At 32.8% G+C, this 18,436-nt stretch overlaps 2 protein-coding genes across 5 annotated transcripts; both read right to left on the bottom strand.

Annotated features, from left to right (window-relative positions):
• Positions 1 to 3,662: 3,662 nt before the first annotated feature.
• LOC134228643 (uncharacterized) lies at positions 3,663 to 4,772 on the bottom strand (the record flags this gene model as incomplete). The annotated part of the gene is made up of 1 exon (XM_062710323.1): positions 3,663 to 4,772. A coding segment is annotated over one exon (915 nt), but the record flags the coding sequence as incomplete, so codon positions are not given.
• LOC134228628 (uncharacterized) lies at positions 4,761 to 16,415 on the bottom strand. 4 transcript variants are annotated; one of them, XM_062710297.1, is made up of 3 exons: positions 16,291 to 16,415; positions 7,630 to 7,673; positions 4,761 to 5,344 (listed from the first exon to the last, which is right to left on the bottom strand). In XM_062710297.1, the coding sequence occupies exons 2-3, from the start codon at positions 7,637 to 7,639 to the stop codon at positions 4,773 to 4,775; spliced, it is 582 nt and encodes a 193-aa protein (XP_062566281.1). In that variant the 5' UTR covers positions 7,640 to 7,673; positions 16,291 to 16,415; the 3' UTR covers positions 4,761 to 4,772. The 4 variants fall into 4 exon arrangements, with proteins under 4 accessions (XP_062566281.1, XP_062566282.1, XP_062566283.1 ...); XM_062710298.1 differs by having other exon boundaries at positions 7,630 to 7,654; positions 16,279 to 16,324; XM_062710299.1 differs by lacking the exon at positions 7,630 to 7,673 and having other exon boundaries at positions 16,246 to 16,328.
• Between the last annotated feature and the right edge of the window lie 2,021 nt (positions 16,416 to 18,436).

Below are 18,436 nucleotides of genomic sequence, written 5' to 3'. Positions count from 1 at the left end.
TGACATTAATTGTTTTTTAGGAGAAAATTATTTTTTCTAATAAAATTATTATTAGGTATTATAAGATATTTTCACGGTGTGTACTTGTCTTAAGAAGATGCCCATCATTTGACACTGAAAGTTCAGAAATTCTGTTAATAAGAAACTTGAAATAAAACATTTCACTAAAATTAGACAAAAACTAAAAAATTCTATAAAAAATATTTATGATATCAATATCCCCATCTGGATATTTGACATCTACATTATAAGTGGTGCTGTACTGAAATCTAAAATAAACTGTGGATGTAATGAGCCACCTTAACCTCGGGACTTGGGTTTTCCCGGAAAAACTTCGAGATTTGCCTATATTAGTTTCTGTGGGAAAATCAAAGACTGACGCGTTTGACAATGTGATGGCAAATATGAATGTTGTCCAAACAGTGGCAGATGTGAGATTCAACCTTGTAGAAGATAAAGACCAAAAAAAAGCACCGCACGTGAAATGCCTTCGGAATCGGGGACGGAGGATTCTGGCGCTGAATCTGGTACGTACTACGTATTTAGTTAGTATTATTAAAAAAAAACATATTTATGCTTAATATCACGATATTCTGGACATATTTTCACATCAATGTAGTTGGGTATTTTCATGATTTTATGTGATGAATTCTTGAAATTAAAAGGAGGCATAAAAGAGTTTTCGTAATTTTAGAAAAATTAAAATATAAAATTATACAGCATCAGTAATAAAGATTCATTGAAATATTTGCATCATAAGAAAATAACTGATTTTAATAACGAAAGTTATGCACACATTCTCTGTAGAACTAATATTAATACAGTAATCTTATTTGAAACAAAAATGAATCAATTTCTTCCTTGACAGGCCCAAGCTTCAGGATTTTTTTTTGACCAATGTACAGTGTCCAGGTCATATTTCTTTACTATTCGTAAGTGTGGGAATCCAGAATGTCAGATATGCCTTCCACCTTGCCTGCCTCCTGATGTCTTTTCCCAGCTACATGCATTTCCAGATTCAGTTCCAGGTAATAGTTATCTCTATATTTAGTAGATTTTCAGTAAAAATTGAATGTATTTAATTTATGAAAGTATTTGATGTGAAAAAGTTTTACCATGTATTTCACAGGAGAGGATGGACATTATAAAGAGTTTGAAGAAGTCTATGGTACAGATACCACAGAAGAGTATCGACCTTCACTACAGCAAAAAGTGCCAGGGCTTGCTGCAAACAGTCATGGCATACCCTTTGCTCCTTCTGCTCAAACTGCAAGAACTGTTGGCAAAACTGTGAAGTGTATAGCATGTGATAAACCAAGAGTCATTTATTCTACTCACAAACTTACAACGCAAGATTACATGATTCTGAAACGTGTTTTGGATCTTTATCAATATTCCTGTGGATGTGAGCTTCAAGAGCTCATGCCACAAGAGAGAGGAAGGGCTCCAAAGATATCTGCCCTTCTTGATCATGTATTTGTCAGAGCTAATCTACACTGCACAAGTCCAGTTGAAATTCCGTACTTTAGTGCTGGCATATTCCCTTCAGTTTGCTTTTACTGCTCAGATGAAGCAGTTGAGCAAATTGAAGGGACATATTCCACTTGTGAAAGCTGTAGAGCAAACCATATTTTGCCATTCAAGAGAAAAAATGTAGAAAATGCTAGAGAGAAAAAAAAAGAAAAGTAGAAAGTAAATGTTTTCAATTTCTATGTTCAATGCACATATTGAAGCACTGTTGTTTAAAAGTTCGAGTTTTGAAATTTAAAAAAAAAATCCCTCGTCTTTTTTTTATTGGGTAAAAAGAAAAAAATGCCTCCCTCCCTCATTTATTTTTGACAAAACTGGCCTGAGAACCAAGTATTTAATTTTTTTGGCCTACAAATGATTTCTTTTTTATTTTTAGACTAGTAATAGGTATGATGTAATGGGATTCTTTTGACCTTTTTTTCTGTGTGTCGTTGAGTGCATTAATGTATTTAACTACATCGTATACATGTCACTTTAAGGTTCCCTTTAAAGAATTTTAAGTATAAATTCTAAATTTATTTTCGAATGTCAACTCATCGAATGAATATTCGAATATTCGTTGACCTCCCTAGTTCAACGAATTTAACTCTGTTATTACGATAAATAAAAGACCAGACTTTTCGACATCATAAACAGCTTCTTCAAGAAAATTGGAACTTTCCTTACCTTGTGATTTGCCAGATATGAAATGCTTTTCTTGAAAACCATACTGCTTATTAGATAAATAAAAAAAATTATCACAATCGAAGGTAAGAAGCGGGTTCAGGTGAATGTTCTATCAAATCGCCAAATGTATCAGATCTATGTGACAATAACGTATTAAAAGATTGAGGTGCAATATAAAAACCATTTATCCTTCTGTATTCATCGATCTAGAGGCGTGAAAAGAATAAGCTAGATTTCATGATCTTCATGATCAGTATGTACTGGTCCTTGCTGACAAAGCAGGTAATAACATTCTGTTTGTTTCTAGAACTCATTATATAAATTGGATTTTAGAAGAACTTTAATTCTACAAGTGGTATGCAAACTTATATTCATAGTTCCTTTTATACGGAAGAAAATCTTCAAAATCATATGTCAGTTTTGAATATTTCTAAGATCCCAAAGAACCAAAATAAATTTGAACTACCATATACTAGTATATTGGATTCCGACACTACATAAACATCCTTACAAAGATACATAGCAGGTTCAAGTAAATTCTCAACTTAGCCTCTTTCATTACCCCTCACTAAGATATTAATAGTAGTGAATGAATAATTTCAAGAGTACAGTGCAACAATATATCTAAGAAGTAGGCTTAATTAGATGTGGATAATTAAAGTAATATACGCCACATGAATGCCGATTTTTGTGTGAAACAAAATTAGTAAATAATTTGAAACACATGAAGTGTAATGAAAAAATAATATTTCCACAAAATTTAACTATAAAACGCGTTGTAATAACAGAACAATAAAGCAATATCTGCAATCAAGAATTCAGTCTTTTAATGAATATTGATGAAGGAAGTGCGTAAACAGTAGGCCTAAATATAGACACGCATGTCCACGAGAAACTATAGACAACGAGGCATGTTGCATTTTGACAACGATTATTTTAATAAAAGGTTAATATGCGTCATAACAGAGTAGATGGTTGATACTGATTACATTAAAAGATAAGTAATATTAAGAGTAAGACGCCATCCATGTCAAAAGTGAGTTGTATCTCAAACGGCCTACCTCGTTTTCTTGACGCCATGTTTGTTTATCAATCTAAAAGTAGTGACGCCGTCACGTGGTGGATTTATTTAAAAAATAGAGCCATTTATAGCCTAGCAGGATAATTAGTAATTATAATTTGGTATTTATAACGCATTTTCTTTTAATGGTGTAATTTACAGTATTTTCGTAACTTTTATTGGTAAACAAAATATATAAATTTTCAACCGTTTTAAATTTAGCTCACCTGAGCCAAAGGCTCAAGTGAGCTTTTCTGATCACAATTTGTCCGTTGTCTGTCGTCGTTGTTGTCGTCGTTGTTGTCGGCGTCGTTGTAAACTTTTCACATTTTCAACTTCTTCTCAAGAACCACTGGGCCAATTTCAATCAAACTAGCCACAAAGTATTCTTGGGTGAAGGCTGTGGGGTCGGGGTGTTCCTATGCCATCATCAAATCAACACCAATATGTGTCCTCTCAAGTTCAGTCAATGTTCTGCTATATTTATCATATTTTATATCTGACACTCCACACCTTTTAACATACACAAGTGGGAGTTTTTCTTTAAATTAATTTTCCACGTGTCGTCATGATTCCATCTTTTGTGAGCATTTGTTTGTATTCAATGTCTATTATCAGTCAATAAGAAATCAAGTTTGATATTGTAATTGTTCTGCAATTCCTTGATATATGTAGCAAAATCTTCATCAGAGCAAGAATCCAGATTAACTTCCGCCAGTTCCTGAATTGTGAGTGCGCCCTTTACGGCTTCCTCATTACTGAGGTACCTATTAATTAGATAATATATTGTTCTCTTCATGTAATCAAATTTGTCAGTAGCAGAGATCCAATCATCCATTTTAGGTATCTTTTCTTCCGAAAGAGTTGATTTGACAAACTGAACGATTCTGTACCAGAACTTTATCCACAACAGGGCAAACTTTTGATATCGACCGCCAATTAAAGAAAGTCCTGGCCATCCCCACCCAAAGCATGGGAATTCCAAGACGTGGCCCCAGACGTTCATGTCTCTTGCAAAGAAACATGGCATTCGAATTTTGTGAAAACACGATGACATATAGTCTAAAACACTGTTTATACAGGTAATGTCCAGGCGAGAATGAGTGCATTTATTTTCTCCATAAAAATGAAATAGAAAAGCTGTTTTCAAAACATATGAAGATAAATTCATACACTTTCCGGACAAGTTAATTTCTTCAATGAGAAGTGCTTTTAATATTTTGTAACAATACTTATGGTGTTCATCCATGTTTTTCATCAGCTCAAGCTCCATTCGTGCGAAGGAGATAAACCAGCAGGATGGGTGTGGGGAGTGATTGACGTGACAAGATTTGGTAATGATATGGCAGCCATGCTTTAAGAGTAGATCCTGAAATTCAGAAGGAAATCCCGGCAGATCACTAACAGCTGTAGGATTGGGATGTTCCAATGCCATCATCAAATCAACACCAATATGTGTCCTCTCAAGTTCAATCAATCTTCTGCTATATTTATCATATTTTATATCTGACACTCCTCACCTTTTAACATATACAAGTGGAAGTTTTTCTTTCTCGATTTTTGTTGGCTTTAAGGTCCCTTCGAGTATTTCCACATGAAAAGAGTTGGACTCCGTAACTTCAGAAATAGTATTCCAGAAACTAGAAATCAAATCTTTTGGATTTCTGAAGTAATTCTCATATCTGTTGTGAAATTCTTCAGTATTAACGCTACCACTAGTACAATAACACATGCACATGTATGGTTGGAGGTTTTCCTTTTGGTCTGTTTTCAGTTGGAGTTTCGTGTACCAGTCCGAACATCCCTTTTGAATATTAATTCTATCAGGTTCTGAAAATATCTTCAAAATTACCATAAAGTCAAATTCATCAAAATTTCCAATTTTCGTTCCTTCATAGAAACTTCCTGATGAAATTATGTCTGATATTTTAAAGACAGGATTTTTCTCTCCGACTTTCTGGACTAAATGTCCCAGCATTTGTCTGATACCCGGCTCAATTGTTAGTTTATCAGCTTCGCTCATCGGGATGACACATCGCTGTCTATAGATGTACCGAAGAAATGTGCGCTGTCTGTTTTCATGGGATTCTATAAAAGAGGGAACAATGTAGAAGACATTTTCATATACAAAGATTAAAGAAGTTTCATTTGGAAATAAAAATAAAATCTTCAAAACGTGATACATAAACACATTACAATTTTGATACCTTTGTGATATTATTAAATTTTTCCCGAAAGAAAAAAACTTTAAATTAGGCAAGATTGCATCATTAAACAAATTTTTCTCTAAATCATTCTCTACAATAATACTTGTATATGATGATTTTTTCTTTATTTTCCAATCATGACAATGAGCAGGTATGACCTGTCGGTAGGGGATTCTCACTATTTCATGGCCCCTGATTCCACATCTGTGTTTTAGAGTTCCGTGTTTCCTCTGCATCTTCTTTGTTATCTGTAATCGTCTTTTGAGTCTGATCATTGTTTGTTATCGCCACATAGTTCATGCATCTATGAACTTAATTTTTTTCTCTAACTTTTCTTGTCTTTTATATAAAGGAATTCAAGTTTATTATTTATACAGGTAATGACGGGATTTTAAAGGGTTGGTTTTTCAGAAAGTACATTGAATCATTCGCTTCTAAGAAAAAAAAAATGGTAGTTATCCATTCCCCGGCCACTTTCACTCATTTTCTGCACATGCTGTTTTTCCCTTTGAGGGAGGGGGGGGGGTTACATAAATTTTATGAATTACATCATCAGCTGATTGTATACAGCTCCACACACTGGTTATTTTTCTCTAATTCACTCATTTACAATACTCGTCTTGATATTGTCTAAATCTAGCGCCATAAAGGAACAAAGTTGGAGACTGAAATCCATCTGCAGTCTCAGGGACCAGTAATATTCTTTATTTGATTTTACCAGGTCTATCATTTTACGTAATCGCTATGTACTAGTATACAAAGAGGAGTTTTCCTTGTTGCATATATGAGGGTTGTCCGGTAAAATCTCGAAAAATAATGGACGCACCACGCTGAAATTTTTTATCAATCATATTTAAGTACACAATAATTTTTTGGGATAAAATATAGCCAAAAATAAAGATTTATGCTTGAATGTGCAGAGGGTACGGTCCTACGACGCACGGTCAAAATACGAAAATTTTATTAGAGAATTAATACATGCAGTATTGATTTGAAATTCGATTCCACAATTTATTTCAAGGCATTTGTTTAATTTTTTGCAGTTTCCTGAGTTTTAGAAATGGAAAATTAGTGAACACAACACACCACTTTGATTTAGAAAAACGCCGTAAGAAACTTTAAAAGAATACAGAAGAAAAAATCCAAAAAAAAAGATCTTTAGTATGAAAATGTCTTTCCAAAAAAAAAAAAAAATCACCAGATCTTTAGTATGAAAATGTCTTTCTTGATCGAGTCCCCAGATAGTACAAAACATACAGACAAACTGCTATTGTAATCAAGTCCACTTTGATTTAAGATGGTTGAATAATAACGCTTACTAATAAATCCTCAGTAAGAAACTGTTTATGGAAAGAATAAATTCAGAAGAAAAAATATGTTTTGTATCTATATAAAAAAAAATTTGTCACTCTTCTGATTTCTACATCTTTTCAAAATGTTTTTAAAGAAATTGTGTTATATGCCATTTTGAAGATAACCCATAGGGGCTATATAAGAAATATGACTTCTTGTGAAATTTTTTTGTGAGGAAACTTGTTGATGTACCTTTACTTCAATGACAAATTTATTTATATAATTTTTGAGGAACGTGTCATCTGACCTTTTTTTTTTTTTAGGAAACGTAGTGAAAATTTAGAATCGGATATATATGAAAATTATGTTTATTCATGTACTAAGGAGTAGTGAAAAATTCAGAACGCAGTGATGATTATTATTCACGCTAGACAACTTGTCCACGATTTTACCGGACAACCCTCGCATAGTGAATACTACATGTATATGTTTTTATATTGATATTATCTTTTATCATTTATATACTAAACCTCTCCAATTTAATGAGGGTAAGACATTTAAAATGTGTAGAATATTTACACTATATATTACAATTTGACAAACGATACGTCTAAGACTTTTCAACCTTTCATGCGACCCCTCTTTGTTATCAGCAGACAAAGTCCGAGTCCGAGTTCCAACTCGCTATACTGGAAATGTCTATTGTGAATATATGTAAATACTTTTATCATTTGGCGCGAATAATACATAGAGAGAGTTAATAAATGTACATCAATAATACACAAGTTAATAACATGAAAACAGAACTTTGCTCGTTAATCATAAAGTGTTATGTAAACATTTTTATAATGACATTGTCGACTTCATTCTTACCTGACGCCATCCTATATCCGGATTTCTAAGAACGTCTGGCTGGACTCGCTAACTATTACAAAGTTTCACAGTTGAATATTTACTAGCTTTATTTTTTTAAGTTTGAAATGGCGACTTTCTGTTTGAATATCAAACCCTGTCTACAACAACAATCTTTCTGTGTTACAAGTATGTACTTCAGATATGACACAGCATCCTTATAAACTAGGTCAGCTTAAAAAAAACCATATATACAACAAGTGGGTTTTTTTTTCAAATTACGCTTCCTCCTGGTTACATTTCAAAGAAAGAAATTCTTCATATGTCATTACTTCATGTTTTACTTTTAATTTTCAGATGCATAATCAAGAACGCTGTAGGTTTACTGATACCAGCAAAAAATTTTGGATGTTTATTTTTAAAATTAGGTTCATGTATTGTGTGTATTTTACTGAATGACCAATCAGCTGAATGAATGGCAATTTTTATTTTCCTATGGAAACTCATTTTCTATTCTTTTTCGAAAGATATGAAATATATTTTAAAATTGGATATATTCTTTTACATTTACAAAATTTGATACAGTATTAGGTTTATTGTGAAGAACAAGCAGTTTTTTTTTTTTTCAAGTAGTAAGAGCGCGAAAAAGAAAATCCCAATTGACAGAATCTACCTTGCCTTGATGAATTTTACGATAATGTACAAAATGCTTAGAGTATTATTATTTTTCTTGGTAATAAAAAAATATTAATAGTGTATTATGAACATATATTTACATTTCCAATGTCTTTGTCCAAGATAAAATTACAAATTGTTAATGCACTTTATTTCCTCATCAATGTACTGGTTCATCGAATAGCGCGGTAAAAAAAAAACCACTTGCAGGATGGGACAAATATAGACAAGAATCGGGGCTTGTAGCACGTGGATTGACGAATTTTAGAGCATGCTAATATAAGGAATAACTGTCAGGTTTTTCGATTTAATGACAATGATCAATCGATTGGCTTGCGTGATAATTTTATGCATAAACGCCTTCGGCATTTATACATATTATCACGCGAGCCAATCGATTGATCACATCATGAAATCGAAAAATAAGACACTTATTCCTTAAATAGATATCAACGCCATTTCAAATATGATAATCATTTTATAACTGTCTTTGAGTGCATTAATGTATACAACTAAATCGTATACATGTAACTTTAAGAAGGTTTCCTTAAAAGAATTTTAAGTATAAATTCTAAATTTATTTTCGAATGTCAACTCATCGAACGAATATTCGAATACAGTATTTTTTGACATCCCTAGTTTAAAGAATTTTAAATATTGTATTGCCTAATTCACAACGCATGTTTTCATTCACTTTTATAAAGCTATAACGATGTCATTACGATAAAAAAGTTAAAGGTTTTTCGACAACATTAACAGCTTCTTCAAGAAAATTGGAACTTTGAAATGTCCTTGCCTTGTGATTTGTCAGATATAAAACGCTTTTGTTAAAAAGAACCATACTGCTTGTAAGCTAAATAAATACTTATCACAATCGAAGGTATGAAGCGGGTTCTGGTGAATGTTCTATCAAATCGCCAAATGTATCAGATCTATGTAACAATCTCGTATTAAAAGATTAAGGGGCAATATAAAAATCATTTATCCTTCTGTGTTCAACGACCCAGAGGCGTGAAAAGAAAAAAGAGATAGATTTCATGATATTCATGATCAGTATGTTCTGGTCCCTGCTGACAAAGACATAACAAAATCGTCTTTAATTTTAATATTTCTAAAGTTCATTATATAAAATGCATTTTAGAAGAACTTGGATTTAATTCTACAAGTGGTAATCAAACTGCTATTCATAGTTCCCTTTCTAAAGAAAAAAATCCTTCAAAATCAAATGTCAGTTTTGAATATTTTTAAGATCCCAAAGAACCAAAATGAATTTGAACTACTATATATAGGAGGGCTGTTCTATCAACATTTTCTCCATAAAGGACATATAATTTCATGTTCATCAACATCTTATAGAGAACGAATAAAACACTTGCGCAAAATTTCTTATATCTATAATAATTAGATAAGTTAAAAATAAACATGATTGAGGGGCAATATTAAAGTCATCATTTATCCTTCTGTTATTCATATAACATTACAAAAATCAAACAGTCTATATCTTTTCTTAGAGTTTGCGTGAAAATTTTTGAAATTAGCTAGATTAATCATGATTATGCAATTCATCAATACCGTAACGATATTAATATCGTGTGTCCTCATGGTCGTCCAGACAAATTAATTATGCAAATTAATTGGTATAGCAATGAAATAACAAACTATAACACATTATTTTTTCTCTTGTTATTGTTTTAGCAGTTTTCAGTCTGAAAAAGATTGACATTGCAATTTTCAGGTATGCTGAACTGCTGGATTTAATTTTTGTCTTGTTACAAGTAGTAATTTTTTTATGATCTTATATACATCAAAGTTGCACCTTAATTTGAAAAAAGTTGAAAAATTACACACTTAAACTGAATTATTATCGCTCTTATATGTCAGTTTTGAATATTTTCAAGATTTCCCAAAGAACCAAAGAAAATACTTAATATTGAAAATAATTCTATTATTTCGTAGTATGTCCATATATATATATTGGAAAATATACACAATGTCTCAATAATTTTCGAACAGCCCTCGTATATTGGATTCCGAAACTACATAAACATCCTTACAAACAAAGATACATAGCGGGTTCCAGTAAATGCTCAATGAAGTCTCTTTCTGTACTCCTCACTAAAATATAAATAGTAGGCTTAGTGAAGGAGAAACTTCAAGAGTACAGGGCAATAATATACAGCTGTACTTAACAAGTGGTGTAAATTAGATGGGGATAATTTCCAAGGAACTTTTGGACAATTTGAAATCATAAGGTTTAACAAAAATCAACAGCTTACAAACTTAAGGCTTTTCAAAGTCCAGGCTGTTTGATATCATTGACAGCTGCTTTTTCAATAAAAATGGAACTCCTAAATTTACTTGCCTTGTCACTGGTCATTTGCAAAATTATTTTGTTAAAAAAACATTTTGATTGTACACTTAAGTACTCTGAAGTTGACATTAAAAAGACGCTGGAGTTTCTGATTGACAACATCTATGTGGTTTTTGGAGAACAGATCTTCCAACAATCTATTGGAATTTCCATAGGTACAAATTGTGCCACGTTATTAGCAGATTATTTCTTGTATTCATATGAAGCAGTATTTGTGTAAAATCTTATACGTGAAGTAAAATATATGGAGATAACGAACAGTATTCAAGATCAAAAGTTTATAAAACAATACGAAATAGGAACAGAGCAAACACGAACCTCCAAAACATCAAAAGTGGGATCAGGTGTCATGAAAAGACTAAAACACTTGCTGTGGCCTTCACCTCGATATTTAGATATATCGACGACGATTTGTTAATTAACAATGGTAACTTCCATTCTTAAGTTGACACGATATATCGTGATGAGTTTGAGATGAAAGATACTATAAAGTCTATCACATCTGTTTCATATTCTGATATTTTACCAGAAAAAACGTTAATGGTAATCTAACAACCAAGCTCTGTGATAAACATGATGACTTTAAATTTACAATCGTCAACCTATCTTACAGCAATATACCTCCATCACCCGCAAAAGGAGTTTATATATCTCAGATGATTCGATACACAGGAGCATGATCTACGTATGAACAATTTTTAAAACGAGGTAAATTACTGACAAGAAAGTTGATGAAACAAGAATATCAGCAGTCTCTTTTAAAGTCATCATTTCGTAAATTCTATGGTCGATACAATGACCTTGTCAGCAAATACAATTTATCATTGAGTCAAATGCCGACTGATGTTTTTCATACTTATTGTTAGTCCATTATTTATACACTGAATCGACGACGGATATTTCCGTTATTTCCCGATCATGACAAGGAGCACACGGCGGGTGTGACCGGTCAGCAGGGAATGCTCACTCCTCCATGGCACCTGATCCCACCTCTAATGTTTTAGAGGTCCGAGTTTGCTCTGCTCCTATTTTGTATTCTTTAATGGACTTTGATATTGCATACTGTTCGTTATCTCTATATCCTTCTCCTCCATGGCAACTGGCCTGGGATCCATAAAATTTAGACGAGCTCACCTTTGATTTCAGTCTCACTTTTCCACTATATATTCCTTTGGTAAAAGTAAGACTGAGATCAAAAGTGAGCTTGTATAACTTTTATGGTCCCCAGGCCAGATCCCACATCTGGTATTTTAAAGATCCGTGTTTGCTCTGCTTCTATTTTGTATTGTTAATGAACTTTTGCTCTTGAACGTTGTTCGTCACCTCCATATGTTTCATTTCTTTAATCTCCTCAAAAAATAAATAAGCTTCAACAGTAGTATACTACATTACATTCAAGTCACAGAGTTTTCATACTTTGATATTTTACTACATATAACGTTAATGGGGATCTAGCAACCAAGCTTAGTGCATCTTCTCTATTGCCAAAGGTGACGATCCACTCATCTCCTCGTCAACATGGCTGTCGAGAATGAGCTTTATGATAAACGTTATGACTTTAACTCTTCAATTGACAACTTCCCTTATTTATGCAGCAATATACCTTCATCACCGGCATGAGGGGTTTATATCTCTCTGTTGATTCGAGACACAAGAGCATACTCTGAAGATGATGAAAAAGAATATCAAAAGTCTTGTTTTAAGTAAGTTTTATGGTCGATACAATGGCCTTGTCAATCAGCAAGTACAATATATCATTGAACATTTTCGGAATCTCAGACACCTGAAATCGTACTACAGACAGCGCACTGCAAACAATATACGACTTAAGGGGAGGATATAGAAATACGATTTAAAGCATGTTCACCTACTGAGAATTTTCACACTGCTGGTTATCACATTTGTCTTCAAGGAAAGGGGTGGCACAATCATTTTGCGTCAAAGTTATGAGTCAATTCCAATCGGAACATAATTCAGCTTTTTTTCGTAAAGTTTATGAGCATGCAAATACAATTGATCATTACTTCTAATGACGATTGACTGACATTTTTTGTATTAATCATTAGGCCATTATATAGATAATAATGAATTGCCGACAGGGGATGCTTTCTCTTCCATGCCACCTGATCCCACTGTGATGTTTTTGAGGTCTGTGTTTGCTCAGCTCCAATTTGCTCTAATTTGGTATTGTTTAATGGACTTTTGAGTTTGAATACTATCTTTCATTATCTATGGACTTTTTCGTTAATACCCGATCATGACAAGGAGCACACAGTGGGTGTGAACAGTGGACAGGGGTGCTCACTCCTTCACGACACTTAGCTCTTCCCACCTCTTACACTTCAAAGGAACTTTACTTTGTTCCTGATTGGTATTGTCTGAATGGACTTTTGAGTTTAAATATTGTTCATTATTTCCATTTTTTTGCCAAATGTGAAAATAACTTAAAAACATTCATTTTGCTTTTCTGCAAGAGAAACAAAAACCGGCTGATAAAAAAATTGATTTTCCATATGTCGTCATGATTCCAACTTTGGTGAGCAATTGTTTGTATTCAATTTCTATTTTCAGTCAATAAGAAATCCAGTTTAATATTGTAATAGTTCTGCAATTCCTCGATATATGTAGCAAAATCTTCATCAGAGCAAGAATCCAGATTAACTTCCGCCAGTTCCTGAATTGTGAGTGCGCCCTTTACGGCTTCCTCATTACTGAGGTACCTATTAATTAAATAATATATTGTTCTCTTCGTGTAATCAAATTTGTCAGTAGCAGAGATCCAACCATCCATTTTAGGGATCTTTTCTTCCGAAAGAGTTGATTTGACAAACTGAACGATTCTGTACCAGAATTTTATCCACAACAGGGCAAACTTTTGATATCGACCGTCAATTAAAGAAAGGCCTGGCCACCCCCACTTAAAGCATGGGAATTCCAAGACGTGGCCCCAAACGTTCATGTCTCTTGCAAAGAAACACGGCATTCGAATTTTGTGAAAGCACGATGACATATAGTCTAAAACACTGTTTTTACAAGTAATGTCCAGGCGAGAATGAGTGCATTAATCATCTCCATAAACATGAAAAAGAAAAGCTGTTTTCAAAACATATGAAGACAAATTCATACACTTTCCTGACAAATTAATTTCTTCAATGAGAAGTGCTTTTAATATTTTGTAACAGTACTTATGGTGTTCATCCATGTTTTTCATTAGCTCAAGCTCCATTCGTGCGAAAGAGATAAACCAGCAGGATGGGTGTGGGGAGTGACTGACGTGACAAGATTTGGTAATTATATGGCAGCCATACTTTAAGAGTAAATCTTGAAATTCAGAAGGAAATCCCGGCAGATCACTTACAGCTGTGGGGTTGGGGTGTTCTAATGCCATCGTCAAATCAACACCAATATGTGTTTCCTTATGATCAACTTTAGCCAAGGCTTGAGTTCCCTATTTTCATCATATTTCATTTCTGGCATACATCTTTTCACATATAGAAGAGGGAGTTTTTCTTTCTCAATTTTTGTTGGCTTTAAGGTCCCTTCGAGTATTTCTACATGAAAAGAGTTTGACTCAGTAACTTCAGAAATAGTTTTCCAGAAATTAGAACTCAAATCTTTTGGATTTCTGAAGTAATTCTCGTATGTATTGTGATATGTTTCAGTATAAACGATACACATGTATGGTTGGAGCTTACTTTCCTTTTGGTCTGTTTTCAGTTGGAGTTTCGTGTACCAGTCAGAACATCCCTTTTGAATATTAATTCTATTAGGTTCTGAAAATATCTTCAAAATTACCATAAGGTCAAATTCATCAAAATTTCCAATTTTCGCTCCTTCATAGAAACTTCCTGATGAAATAATGTCTGATATTTTAAAGATAGGATTTTTCTCTCCGACTTTCTGTACTATAAGTTCCAGCATTTGTCTGATACAAGGCTCTATTGTCAGTTTTTCAGCTTCGTCCATTGAGATGACACAGCGCTGTCTGAAGACTAACAAAGAAATGCGCGCTGTGTGTTGTCATGGGATTCTATAAAAGAGGGAACACTTTAGAAGACTCTTTCACGTAAAAAAAAAATTGATAATTGAAAGTTTCATTTCTAAACAATTTCTTTCAAAAACTCTTCCTAATTCTCATGTATGAAATGTTTTTTTTCTCCTAATCTTATCACACTAATGTTAAATATAATTGATATCCTTTCTTATTTAAAAAAAAACATTTAAGATGGAGCAAATGCTTCAAATTATGCAAATAATGTTCAAACCGTGATACATTTTTTGTTTTAGATACATTTAAAATTTTGGTAGCTTTGTCATATTGTTTAATTTTCACCAAAAGAAAAAACAATTTCGTGAAGATTGCATAATTATACAATTTTCCCTCTACAATACATATTAGAAAAATTATGGGTTTTTTTTCTTTTTTGCGTTATTTCCTAATCATGACAAGGAGCGAGTTTTTCACTCTCCATGTCACCCGATGAACCTCTGATGTTGAGGCCTGTGTTTGCTCTGCTTCTATTTTGTTACAGAGTGTATGTTAAATGGGCTTTTGAGCTTGAATAGTGTTCTTTATTTCCATATATTTCATTCATCTATTTGCTGTGAATCTTTAATAAATTTTTATGGTCTATCTTCCAATTCACATGAATTCAAGTTGATTTTTTACACACTCGATAAAGGTAATTATGGCGTTTTAAAGGATTGGTTTTTCAACAAATAAAATTTAATTCGAAGTTGACGATATATATCCAGGATGTACATTGAAACAGTCGCTTTTATGATACAGAATGGAAGTTATCTTTCATTTTCTCCGATCTGCACACGGTTTTTTTCTTTTGGCCAGGCGTGCACAAATTCTCTAAACTATATCATTTGCTAATTATATACATGTACAGCTCCATACACATTGCTTTTCGCATACATTAAGGTCACATTCTCTTGTAAAAAAAAATATCATTATCTAACTTCAGTACGACGACATAACTCTTAGATTTATTACGTATCTCATGTTAAGGGTACTTGTCCTTATTTAGACCACATCGATGTGTCGTCTTTCAAAGACTAAAACTCTGTATATTGCATGAAGTAGCTGATGAATGTAGCCATTTGGATATGCTAGGCAGGGCAGTTCCATGGACCTCCCTACGCCATATGTAACCTTTGTGATTTTAGTGATAAATGAAGCAAATAGAAAACTGATTTTGTAATTGTAAATTAAAAAAAAATATGACAAAAACAAATTTATAATAAACCGCCATTGTGAGAAATGTTGTTTGAAATATAAAAGCCTCGGCTTTTATCTTTCCACACTTTTTAATCTCATATGGCTTTTCACATAAATTAAGTTCACAATCTCTTTTAAAAAAAAAGATAACATTATCGAACTTCAGAGGTTATCCTGCATCATTCATGAAAACGCGGACTATATTTCTTAAGTATTTTTTATCATTTTGTGCGAATGAGTCAGGTTAATGTACATAAATGTTATATGTAAGTTAATAACATATAAACCGAAAATTACTTGTTAATCATGAAGTACTAGTATTATGAACACATTTTTATGATGACATTGTCGACTTCATTCTTACCTGACGCCATCCTATATCCGGAACTCTAAGAACGTCTGGTTGGACTTGCTAACTATGACACAGTTTTACATTGTTATATGGATTTACCAGCTATATTTTTGTAAGTTTGAAGCGGCGATACTCTAAAGAAAGCGACTCTCACATACTGTTCGTTATCGCCATATGTTTCATTTATGCCATTACTTTATGTAGCACTTTTATCTATAAAGCTGCATAATCAAGAACGCTAGGTTTTCTGACGTCAGCATAAGTTTTGGATGTTTTTTAAAACAAAGATAAAGTACATGCACTGTGTGTTATGATACAGTATTATGATACATGATGACTTTAACTTTTAACTGTTCAATCGTCAACTTCCCTTACATATCAGGCTTGGGGCGAATTACATTGAAAGTAATGCATTACCATTACCATTACTTCAACAATTTGGGCATTAAATTACAATTACCATTACTCTATTTTCTTAAAGTAATGCATTACATTACCATTACTTTAGTAAAGTAATGCATTACCATTACCATTACTTTTGGAGGTTTTTAAAAATAGAATTTTATACAAAACTTTGCGATGTGTTTTTCAAATGCATGTATCCACCCCTTTCAAAACTAAACATGATAATTCAAATTTGATTTCAAGTTTTTGTATATATTACAATGTCATTAACTTACAATCAAAGAAAGTTCAAAGTTCTGAATTGTCAGTTTTGTAACACATGTACAATATCCACTTTTTATGTAACTATTGAAATCATGAAGTAATTTAACTTTTGGGGCACTTTAACCCCTGCCTAAAATATCTAATAATAAAGCATATAGGCTTTTTTGATTAGTACCATATGAAAAAAATAAATGCATTGACAAACTTTTTGAAAAAGTAGACAGAATGTACATTTTGATCTGCTAAGCACAGTAAAGCATAGAATGCCTGCATGGCTTCTATTTTCTTTGATACAGTGGAATTTTTCATGGTCAGTATACAAGGTAAACAGTATACAAGCTCAATTAATGTTTTATAAACACAGTCAGGAGAAAAGGACTGGTAATTTGGAACACTCCTCCAAACAATGCATTGTTTTAATTGTTACATTACCCAGACGTCTATTGTGTTTTGGTGACACTCTAGCTATTCAAAAGGTGGCAATTATCAGTTTACAATGTACATAAATTAGTGTATCTCATATGCGATTAAAAAGGGTCTTTAAAAATTATTTTATATAATTCTTTGAAATCAATTCTTAACTGCAATAAGTTTGAAAACTTAAATGTAATGTAGGTGTACTTTCAACAGCTAGAACAAAAAGTGTATTTACATGTAAATAGATACATGAATGTTATCTAAATAGGTTAACATTTTTATTCAATAGTATCATTTGCAAAAAAAAAAAAAAATAGAAATAAATAAAATAAATTACCTGAACAACAATTTCCATCATCCTTGTCCACTTAAATTTCTTAAAATAGGTACTTATCTTACAAAATAATGCTGTGTAATGCTAGGTAATGCCAGCATTACACTGGATTTTATGAAGTAATGCATTACATTACCATTACATGTAATGCAAATTTTTGGGCATTACACATTACTAGCATTACTTTGAGTTCAGGTAATGCATTGCGATGCATTACCATTACAATTAGCATTACCCCAAGCCTGTTACATATGCAGCAATGTACCTTTACCACCTGCATAAGGGGTTCATGTCTCTCAGTTGATTCAAAGCGCAGGACCACGCTCTGCGTATGAATAATATTTAAAACGAGGTAAGTTATTGATGAACAAGTTAATAAAACTAGAATATCAGCAGTCTCATTTAAAGTCATCATTTCGTAAGTTCTATGGTCGATACAATGACCTTGTCAGCAAGAACAATCTATCATTAAGCCAAATGCTGACTGGCGTTTCCAAACTATACTGTTAATTATTTTTAATTACACGCTGAATTGTCGACGGATTTTTCCATTTTCCCGATCATGACAATTAAGGAGCACATGTGACCGGTCAGCAGGGGATGGTCACTCCTCCATAGCACCTTATCCCATCTCAGGTGATTAAGATGTTCGTGTTTGCTTTGCTCTAAATTGTTTATTGTTTAATCAAATGGATTTATGAGCTTGAATACTGTTAATTCATTATCTCCATATATTTCGTCTATATCAATAACATCAAAACGTACGGCTTTTCAACATTCTTT

Source organism: Saccostrea cucullata, unplaced genomic scaffold (assembly GCF_032062105.1).
Source record: "Saccostrea cucullata isolate Sc308-1 unplaced genomic scaffold, CSIRO_AGI_Scuc_v1 ctg547, whole genome shotgun sequence".
NCBI lineage: Eukaryota > Metazoa > Mollusca > Bivalvia > Ostreida > Ostreidae > Saccostrea > Saccostrea cuccullata.
This window is presented reverse-complemented; position numbering and strand designations above follow the sequence as displayed.